The 10,845-nt window shown below is 35.8% G+C and overlaps 1 protein-coding gene across 1 annotated transcript; it reads left to right on the forward strand.

Annotated features, from left to right (window-relative positions):
* Nucleotides 1-3,163: 3,163 nt before the first annotated feature.
* On the forward strand, nucleotides 3,164-10,455 carry LOC139315735 (fatty acid-binding protein, adipocyte-like). The gene is made up of 4 exons (XM_070942168.1): nucleotides 3,164-3,309; nucleotides 6,271-6,443; nucleotides 8,631-8,732; nucleotides 10,243-10,455. The coding sequence occupies exons 1-4, from the start codon at nucleotides 3,237-3,239 to the stop codon at nucleotides 10,291-10,293; spliced, it is 399 nt and encodes a 132-aa protein (XP_070798269.1). The 5' UTR covers nucleotides 3,164-3,236; the 3' UTR covers nucleotides 10,294-10,455.
* Nucleotides 10,456-10,845: the final 390 nt, after the last annotated feature.

A 10,845-nucleotide genomic window follows, 5' to 3' on the forward strand; every position in this document is an offset into this window, starting at 1 on the left:
GATTAGGTAGAGTAGCCATGCTCCAGAGCCACTTCCCTGAAATGTCAGTATCTAGGTACTTCAAAAGTGTACTTTTTCCATGGCTGTTCCTATCATATGCACATCCTATCCCAGGAAATCCAGTAGCCCCTCCCCAGCCTTTTAGTCTTCCAGAAAGCCCTTAAGACCTGGCTTTTTATCTGTTAGAGTAGAGTGAGGTGCTTGGGATTAGTAGTTGGTGCATCCCAAGTAGATGGCAGATGCATTGAGTTTTGGTTGTGTTTTACAGCTTTATGGTTTTATAGCTTGGGGGGTTTGTTGTAGTTGTGAGCACCAGAACTGTTTTAAGATGGGTAGCAATACAATCTTTAAGTAAATAAATAAATGATTCCATTTTTTATGTATAGCAGCAGTGTGCTTAGACATTCATGGTGCAACAATCCAGATTGTTGTAGTCTAGGTATGATGACCCTGGAATATTTTCAGGACTTTTGTCAGAAAACTCACATTTAATAAGAGTTGTTGATAATGAAGAATAATAGGATAAGTACCGGTAGTTTCTATTAAAGTGTAGCTGAAAAATGAAATCTTGCTTCCCTTGTAGGGAAAAAAGGGTAAGCAATAGTTCAAGCTAGGAGCCAGAAAGGGGAAAAAATTCATGAACAAAGTTCATTTCTTTTCTAAAAATAAATATGGTTTCATGAATATAGTTCCCAAAATAGTATTTTTACTAAAGGTCAGCCTGACTGGGAATTATCCACATGCTGTCCAATCACATTTGGAAAGGACCAATTTGATTTAGGTTTCCATGACATTTTACGCAAAAGTGAACTTTTGGTATTACATATCAAAAGTGAACTTTTAGTAATCACATAAAATGTATAATTCACAAATCAGTAGAATTAAACTCTATCTTCAAAATAATAAAGACACTGAAACATTTATTTTAGAAAGGGGTATGAGAACATAATTTGCAAAAAGGCATTCCATGAATCCTATACATATTAGCAGAAATCCACATAAATCTTCCTAGGTATGCATGATCAAATATTTGTAATTTCCAGGGATATTCGCAAGATCTTAAGAAAGCTTAGTGAGCTTGAGCGTATGGCTCTGTCACAATATGCCTTTATGGTGATACAACAGGAAAGGGATTAACACATCTGTACAATTTCCAGGATAGTTGGAACAATTTATTGTATTTGGGATGTAACTCCTGAAGCAAGCATGTTTCCCTTTCTTCATTGGATGCTTTAAATTTTTAAACAATAAAAATATTTACCGATATGCCTTTGAAATAACAAATTTTGTCAAAACCAAATGTCCCATATCAGCAGTTATGATGCTCATAACTGTATCAAAACTAAACAAATATTTTTAAAGTTAGTACTAAGGACATTTATGGGATTTTTGTTTTTGAAAAGATAGTTTTATCCACTAATCAAAAAATGACTGTGTTTTTCAGTGGCATAGGTTTCGATACTTTGTAACCTCCCTCCCTTTTTTGTCTTTTGTTTGTTTAGTTTTTCATTTATTTTATATTCTAGTGCTTCGTGTATTTTTTCCTATTTCTTTCCATAAAACTTAGACTAGAGTTTACTGTACTTCCAAATAGGCATGTATAGCTTTTATTTATACTTATTTTACAATGCAAAGGCTCAGAATGTGTGAATACAATCCTGAAACAACTTTCTCATGAGTTGGCCCATCAATAGTAGTAACCCAGATACATTCATAAGGAAGTTTGTTTGACTCCTTACAGAGTCGGAGGGGATGATGGAAGTCTTCTAATCCAACCCACTGCTTAAGCAGGAGATCCTATCATTCCATACAAGTGGCTGTCCAGTCTCTTCTTAAAAGCCTACAGTGCCCACAACCTGTGAAGGCAAGCCATTCCAGTGGCTAATTGTTCTCACTGTTAGGAAATTTCTATGTTGCTTCTCTCCTTTATTAGTTTCCATCCATTGTTTCTTGTCTTGCCTTCTGGTGCTTTGGAAAATAGGTTAATCCCCTCTTCTTTCAAAAATATCCTTCTTGAAAGAGAATTTTGGTGATGCAATTCCTACAATTTAAGACATCCTTGCAAAGATTTGTTTCCTAATGTTAGGACTCAACATATTTGTATTTTGTTTCTGCAATATAAGGCAGTGCTTAAGAGAGTAGGAAAATTTTTCCTAAGATTATTATTTTAAAATTTGACTTTAGTTAATAAAAGTACAATTTTCTCTAACTTGATGTTATTAACATCCCAACTAATGGGGAAATCCATTATAATTGGATTGTATGACTTTTGGAAATGTTTGTACTAATTATTTCATTTATTGGGTTCACACAACACACTGCATAAACCATGCTTAACAAACCACAATGACTGTTTACACAATATGCTAAACTAAAACCAAATAAAACATAAATTAGGATTGTTTCAGAAGAAATGCTTCAAACCTCACGTAAGCACAGTGCCTTTCTTCTACTCATTAAAAAAAAATCCGCTCATTAAAATGAATGCAACCACACTTTTCTTTCTTCTGAATAAAATGCTAAACCCTTTGTTGTGTCAAACAGTTGACTGAATATCTGTGCTCTTTCAGGATTAGGCCAATTTATAATTCACAAAGAGATAATTAAAATACCTACAGCAAATCTAAGGATCCTATTATCATCACAATCAAGTTAAATAGTGATATGAAGCATATTTGTTTGACTTGTTCGCTGCATACATAAAACTTAAAAAGATTTCTGAAAGCTTTAAGACACAAAGAGTTCTCCAAACATTATGTGGAAATAAAGCCCATTGAAATAAAGCCCAGTGGAATTGACATCTGAACAGACATGCATGGGATTGTGCTATTCATTGTATGTAATTATAATTTTGCAGCAAATAGTTAATTGCTAGATCAGTGCAGAGGTCAGTGCTTTTTATGCAGTGAATTAGTCATACCAAATACAGTATTACTGGGTGGGGGGGGGGGGAGAGAAAAAGTAGCAGAAATAACTACTGCTGCTAGAACAAAACATAATAGTTAGGTGCTGGTAATGCTTTGTCCTAATGGCTAATAGCACTATGACCCACTAAGGAAAAAAAATATGTTAAATCAGAGCCACTGATTGCCTGAGTGACTATTGGCTAATAGCAGAAAATCACATGGTCAAAGCTTCTTTTTAAAGGCATGAGTAAGGTTAGTAACAGAAGTGGTGATTACATCGAGGTTTGCAGGAAGGTGTTTAGAGTGTGTTAGAAAACTTAGTCCTTCACAATGTGTGAACCATTTTTGGGAACTTGGAAACTAATTTCAAGTGAAAAGTTTGATGACTACATGAAGGAGCTGGGTAAGAATTGTTTATTGAATTTAGTAAAAAGCTTTGGTTTTGCTGGAGAATGTGGTTATGTAGAATTTTTATTAGGTATGTAACTAGTGGACTTGTTTTATTATAAACTTAACCTGTGACAATATAGCTCCTTTTTCTTTATTGTTAATAGTAATGCAGAGGAAAAACTCTTGCTTACATTGTTAGCTATGCTAGATTCCAGAGTAATCCATGTTATACTGTATGTCTAAAGTAAAATTCATTTTGTTTGCATTTTATCTGGCTTCCAACTAATTTTTGAATGTACAAATTCAGTTCGTATAGCATGGATTGTAGAATGTTACCCTGGAATTGTTTTATTAAATATTAGAAAAGCATGAAATCATGTTTAAGTTTTATATAGCATTTGTAGCCAGGTTACTTACCACAGGAGTGTGAAGGGTTCTTGCTACTTATTTATTTAAATGTTTATTGTCTGATATTTTCTCAACATACATTAACATTGATACAAATGTTAACAAAACACCCCAAACAGAAGAAGCTCTGATCAGATGCTCCCTTATATGAAAGCTTATGGTTTTTTCCCTCTGGCCAAATGTGAGCAAGGTTTATGATGCTTGGTAATGGCTAGCTGTGAGCTTTGAACTAGTGGTAATGTTCTTATCAAGACATGCCTGCTTTAGGTTAATGATGCTTCAAAGAATTGGCCTGAAGCTTTGCATTGTTTATCCATCACACTTTTTAAGTAGAATGCTGGTCCCTTGTTTAATTGTGGTAAAACTAATGTATGCAAATGGCCTACTTCCAATATTAATATATATAGGGCATAGGAATAAAGATACCTCTAAATCTGTTAGACACTCTTTTCTTGGACGTTCAAGTTCAAGGAGCCCATAGTTTTAGCTTTACACTTCATTTTCTGGCTAATAACACCTCTAGTAGTAAGTGATATGGAAGACTTCTGAGACTGCTGTTAACTTCGAATAGACAATATGGCAATAAAGAGGTAGTATTCTGCATCTCTTTGCACCCCTCTAATATTTTTGCATTTTTTCAGTCTCCAGGCTTCACTTAAATGAACATAGCTCAGTGCAATGTGAGAACTAAGTTTCTCCCTAGGTGTAAGGTAGCTTCCGAGGTGCCTCTGCTGCTACTGTTTAACAACCTGGGGGACAATCTTCTACTCAATTTTTTGTTGAGATCAGCCGTTACAAATATTTCTTCAAATGAAATGCAGATATAGCTGGATTATATCAAATTATGTAGAGTAAGGAATTTAGTTTATATAATACTTATTTCAAGAAATTATATTTGTCTCCAGTCTTTTGAAAAGAAAATTGAGTGGAGATGGGCATAAAAATGAAGGTAATATTTGGTAAATAAGCCATTGAGTAAAGTGCTTGTTTTAAAAAATGGTTATGCTCTGGATAAACATAGAAAAAGCTTTTCTAACCCTTTAGAATGGAGGACCCCACCTAAATTGTCCCACCACCATGGAAGCCCTTTTGATGTGTTCTTGCAAGTCATTCTATGTGCGAAAGCAAGCACCAGTTAAACTTCTTGATGCTGAACAGTATAATTTGCTATCATAGTAGTTGCCATCCCTTTATCTTATAATTCAGGTCTATATTACTTTAAGAATCAGAAAGACAGCTTTCCCTGACTGCCAGTTTGGGGAGAGGGGTAACAGCCTGACTTCTGATCTGAATACTTCTCACTAATGTATGACTGCCCAGTATAGAAAACAGGATGCTGTATAGCAGTGGTCCCCAACCTTTTTATCGCCGCGGCCCGCTGAGCGCGCGCAGGGGTGGGGGCACGGTCCAGGAGCTTTTGCGCACGGCCCATTGCGCACGGCCCAGGAGCCTTTGCGCTGCAGCGTTTATGTCCCCCGGCCGCTGCGCGGCCCGGTGCCAGGTACTCCACGGCCCGGCACCGGTCCGCGGACCGGGGGTTGGGGACCACTGCTGTATAGGACCAAGCAGATTCTGACATTTTCTTTTTCCATGGTTTCTGGGAAATTATCTTTCTCAATCTGTGACAGCCTGGAGTAAATACTGCTCTGGATAGGAGGAGGGCTTTTAGTATTCCTCTCATTATTTATTTATTTATTTATTTATTATTTATTTATTATTTATTTATTTATTGGTTCGATTTATATGCCGCCCTTTTCCGGAGACTCAGAGTGGCTTACAATGCGTTAAGCAATAGCCTTCATACTTTTTGTATATACCTGCTTAGTAGGGCTTTCGCACCCCCCCCAAGCGGTGTTCTTTTATATACAAAGTCAGCTTATTGCCCCCACAAACCGGGTGCTCACCTTGAGCCTGGTGAGATTTGAACTTGCAGTAATTGCAGGCAGCTTTTGTTACTTAACAGTGCTTTAGTCTGCTGCACCACCAAGGCTCTTAAATATTTATGTTGATAGCTTTGAGTAATTGTAATAAATAGTGATGTTGCCTTAAAGGAAAAGGCACTTTATGAAGTTTGTTAGCTAGATCAAATGAAATCAATCAGGATATTTATGAAAACATATATTAAAGCTAATTGTGGAAACTACTTTGGATTTCATATACAAAATATACCAAATAGTTGGGGGAGAACAGAGATTGAATTGGACAGTTGCTTTATTATTTTCAGCCTATGGCAGGCAATAGAGTCACCTAACTCAATTTACTACACAATTCAAGCTGGTCCCCAGATCAAATATCCAGCTTGCACTCCATGCCTTAAAATCTTTCTCACCTCCAGCACAATTTTTATACAGAGAAGCTCTAATCAAAGGCAAACCCCCCATCAAGATAAAAATGACTGTAGGAAAAGAACTTTGTCTTTAAACTCTTTACTCTCTTGTTCTGTAAGGGTTTGGTTATAACCCATCTTGAATCAAGTCTTTATAAGTAGGTGTGTGTTTTTTCAATTCAGTCTTCAAGATCAAGAAATTTGTGATAAGAAATTCATGATTTTTGGTTTGATTTGTAGGTGTGGGCTTTGCCACTAGGAAAATAGCTGGAGTGGCCAAGCCCAATATAATTATCACCTGCACTGGGGGTGTTATAACTATCAAGACTGAAAGCAGTTTCAAAAACACTGAGATTTCCTTCAAACTAGAAGAAGAATTCGATGAGACCACAGCAGATGACAGAAAAGTAAAGGTGAGTTCCCTACTTTCCCTTAAATCATTTTGGTTGAGTACATTTCGACTCTTGAAAATGTATTGTGAATTCTCTTGGAAATGATAATGTAGGAACTTCCTCATTTATAAAATGATGACTGTGTGAGACATGAATACCAAGCTTAATGACTTGGTTAAGAATTCTAGCAAGTTTAAGTTGGGAAACAAGGGTTTTAAGCTCTTTCATCCTACAAGATGTTCCGGTTTTGCTGATTTCTGGGCAGGTGACATCCAAGTCAAATAATGGGCTGCAGCCACATGTTCTTGTTAATTAAGAAGAATATGCAGTCCGCTTGGAGATCTAAAGCACTGATGAAAATAAACTGTAAAGTGATGTTTCTCAACCTTGGCAACTTGAAGATGTGTGAACTTCACTCCGAGAATTCCCCAGCTAGCCACGTAGCATGCCCTTTCCTGCAGATTAAATTAATGGTTTTAGATCTAAAATTTGGACACGGCATGAAGCTTGGTGGATGCCAACAAAGGTACAGGTAGTCCTCGACTTACAACAGTTCACTTAGTGACCAGTCAAAGTTAAAATGGCACTGAAAAAAGTGACTTATAACCATTTTTTATAACCATTGTAGCATCCCCATGGTCACATGATCAAAATTCAGACGCTTGGCAACTGACTCATGCTTGCAACAGTAACAATGTCCCGGTGTAATGTGATAATATTTTGTGACAAGCAAAATCAATGGGGAAGCCAATTCACTTAACAATTGTGTTACTATCTTAACAACTGCAGTGATTCACTTAACACCTGTGGCAAGAATGATCATAAAATAGGACAAAACTCACTTAACAACTGTATTGCTTAGCAACAGAAATTTTGGGCTCAGTTGTGGTCGTAAGTTGAGGACTACCTATATCCATATATATATATATATATATATATATATATATATATATATATATATATATATTTATATTTATATTTATATTTATATTTATATTTATATTTATATTTATATTTATATTTATATTGAGCCAATTTGGTTTTTTGATTAAGGCCCGAGGCTAGAAATTGGAAGTCTGAGGTCTAGTCCTGCCTTCAGTATGAAAGCCAAAGGACAGTCACTCTGTCTCAGCCCAACCCACCTCACAGGGTAGTTTTTTTTTAGGGAAACTAGGAGAAAGGAGCATTAAGTACAAGTACTTAACAGTTTATTTAGTGACAAGTTACAATGCCACTGAAATAAGTGATTCATTACCATTTTTCACGTTTATGGTCATTGCAGCATCCCCATAGTCTTGGGATCAAAATTGGCAATGTATATGTATTTATGACCGTTGCGTATCCCAAGGTCATGTGATCCATCTTTTGCAACCTTCTGACAAGCAAAGTCAATGGGGAAGCCAGATTCACTTAACAACTGTGTTATTCACATCTGCATTACTTAACAATTGTGGCAAGAAAGGTCCTACAATAGAGGAAAACTCACTAAGCAAATGTATTGCTTTTTAGCAACCAAAATTTTGGGCTCAATTGTGGCTGTACGTTGAGCACCGTACCTATATGTTCTCCTCCTTGAGTTATTTATAGAAAAGAAAGGTGAAATAAAAATAAAATTGATGCCTCTGAGATCATGGTAGCCCCAGGTATCAAGAGTTTTAGGGGAAATTATATACTTCAAATACATCTGATCAGATTGAATAGGCTTCTCTCATATACATCAGCCCTCTAAGGCTGACCAGATTAGGAAACTAATTCCTAATAGACCAGAATATACTTTATTGAGATAGGTTAACGTAACGAAATCTGCTTCTCTTTTACCTTGCTTCCCACTGATACCCAGTAAAGACAAAAGGAGCCAGCCAAAGCCTCTTCCTGATACTTCCCCCTTTCCTAGAGTGGAAGGAATACTTCTGTAGCAGCTTCTGAATCTTCTGTTCAAGGATCTACATGACTCCCTACTTATACGAATAGATATTAGGTGTTCCAGGCAATATATATGTTGTTTCTGTCTGTGATTATTTTCTTGCAGTGAGCAGAACTTTCACCATGCTAGTAATTTCATTATTAAAAAAAAACATTGAATGCTGATTATTGTCTTACTGAGATGTACATTGTGCATAGTTTGAGAACTGTGTTTCTACCTAAATTGATTCACATATTTCAAACGCTGCCTTTTTATAAAATTGACCAGATAATTTTTCTTGGCAGAGTATTGTGACACTAGACAATGGCTCACTGAATCAGGTGCAGAAATGGGATGGCAAAGAAACAATAATAAAAAGAAAAATAGAAGATGGTAAATTGGTTGTGGTAAGTTCATTTTTGGTTATAAACATTTGGGATGTTTTCCAGCAATAGAAATGGCAAGTTTATGAGTGAACATTTTTCAAAGGGGAAAGAGTAAAACAAGTAAAGATATTCTCTTTTTACTATCCTATAGAAGAAAGATGTGTCTTATTTTGGTTGGTGAGTCAAGAATTCCTTGAAGTTAATAAGCAAGTTAATACAGAAGGGAAATACTAGGCTATTTTGCAAGTAGAACAGTATATCTTGTGCTATTTTTTAAAAAGTATTTAAAGCAAATCTCACTTTGAGAGCATTACTTCAGACTCTACTACAACCATTCTCCGATTCTCAATCTGAGAATTCATCAGATTGGCTCAAATTTGCAACAAACATCCTTTTTAGTGTAGAATGATTTCAAAATGAAGCAGGTTTTAAATATTATGATTCAATGGCAGCCCCTAGCAATGAGTTGATTGGAAATGAATGGCCCTAGCCGTGGCCGAATGGTGATTCTCATATTTATACATTATAATCTATAATTTTTACAAGAGCAGAGCAATGGATCAGATTGAAAAGTGATATTGATGGATGCTGTAATCTCTAATGGGACATGCAGGGAAACTCCACTCTTTTGATATTTAAAACCTTTTCTATAGGCACCACCTACATGCTTCCAAAAAGACAAATGAAAAGAAAATCCTAGTAATTGAAATGCTGTCTTGATTTTAGCAAAGAAAAAGCATTCTAGCAGACAGTTTCTCACTGAAAAGTAATCGGTGAGTACTCTTCTCAGTGGAAAAGGTAATGCCAACCTGCCATGTATCAGCTGTGGCAAGAGCAGTTTCAGGAAAATGAGAAGTCATTCAGATTTCAGGATGACGTTGGCATGCAGGCACATGTGCAAACAAGACAATTGGATTAATTGATCGTTTGTGACAACATCAAGGGAAGGGCCTTAAGCAAATGTGTTTTCAACAAAAATGTCTAAATACGTTGCCAGTAAGGTATTATGTTGACTTGCACAACCTATGAACTGTGGAAACTCGAAGGTATCTTAAAAACTCTTGCTTAAATATTCCGGATATTTCTCAGTCTTTTATACAAGCATAATTCAAATTATTTAAAAACCCAATATTCAGTCCATTGTTAAACAGAAAAGTAAGTCAAATTCTCTTCAAGCAAGCCAAAAGAGCAATTTTCAAATATTGGAAATTGTTTTTCTGGCCTTTTTGGAGAGAATTTGTCTAATGCATTTTTCAGTGGTCAAGGATATAAGCACATATAAGCAGACTTAAGCAATTTGAATCTTATTCTCTTGGATATGATTTTTTAAAAAATAAAGCACCATTGCCTGGGGTCATGCAATACACTAAGCCAAAATTGGTTTAGCGTGTTGCATCAATCCAAGTCTTGTTGGCTTCCTTGATAGTCTCATACTTCATTTGGATAAAGGGACACCTGATCCACTTACTGAAAATAACTGTATTGCTGATATGATATAATGGTGATATTCTTGTGCTTTTTTCTCTTCTAGGAGTGTGTAATGAACAAAATTGTCTCCACTAGAGTGTATGAGAAAGCATGAAAAATCCATATTGTAAAAATTAGATGTATCTCAAAGCAAAATATGAAGTTTGATTCACGGAGCACAGCCTTCAGCTCTGTTGAAGTTGAATTTGACAGACCAACTCCCAATTACTTTTGTACCTAATTCAGAACATTTTGATTATTCAATAAAGTGTTTACCTTGAAATGAAAAAGTTTCTGACTCAGTTGTGGAAATTGAATAAGGATCAGTCAAAACTAGATTTTCATGTTCTCCTTATGGGATCAACTTAGCCTCATTATTCCTCACTTATTTAAATATTCTTTAGAAATCTGACTGTAGTAAATAATGAAATAGGCTAAAGTGTAATTGTCCTGCCCCACCTATTCTTTTATACTGTGTACGTTGAAAAGTTCATTGTTTCTTTACTGCTGTATTTGCTGTTTTACTTCCTATAGAAAAATCAATTTCAAAAAAAATAATGCTGGAATAACTAGAGTCCAGGGCTTCCAGTGGGTGGTTTCAAGAATCGTCTTTTTGGAGCCATAATTTGTTAGAACAAATGTCTAGGATTCTTCCTGAGAATAAATT

The sequence above is a fragment of the Pituophis catenifer genome, unplaced genomic scaffold (genome assembly GCF_029215685.1).
Source record: "Pituophis catenifer annectens isolate HBS135680 unplaced genomic scaffold, rPitCat1.0.hap2 SCAF_3, whole genome shotgun sequence".
Taxonomy (NCBI): Eukaryota; Metazoa; Chordata; class Lepidosauria; order Squamata; family Colubridae; genus Pituophis; species Pituophis catenifer.

Bases quoted from the DNA above. Each gene is read 5' to 3' on its own strand.
- LOC139315735 (XM_070942168.1), top strand. From the start codon at position 3,237: ATGTGTGAACCATTTTTGGGAACTTGGAAACTAATTTCAAGTGAAAAG. The intron at 6,444-8,630 runs GTGAGTTCCCTA...TTTTCTTGGCAG, and splicing joins CAGATGACAGAAAAGTAAAG to AGTATTGTGACACTAGACAA. The intron at 8,733-10,242 runs GTAAGTTCATTT...TTTCTCTTCTAG, and splicing joins AAGATGGTAAATTGGTTGTG to GAGTGTGTAATGAACAAAAT.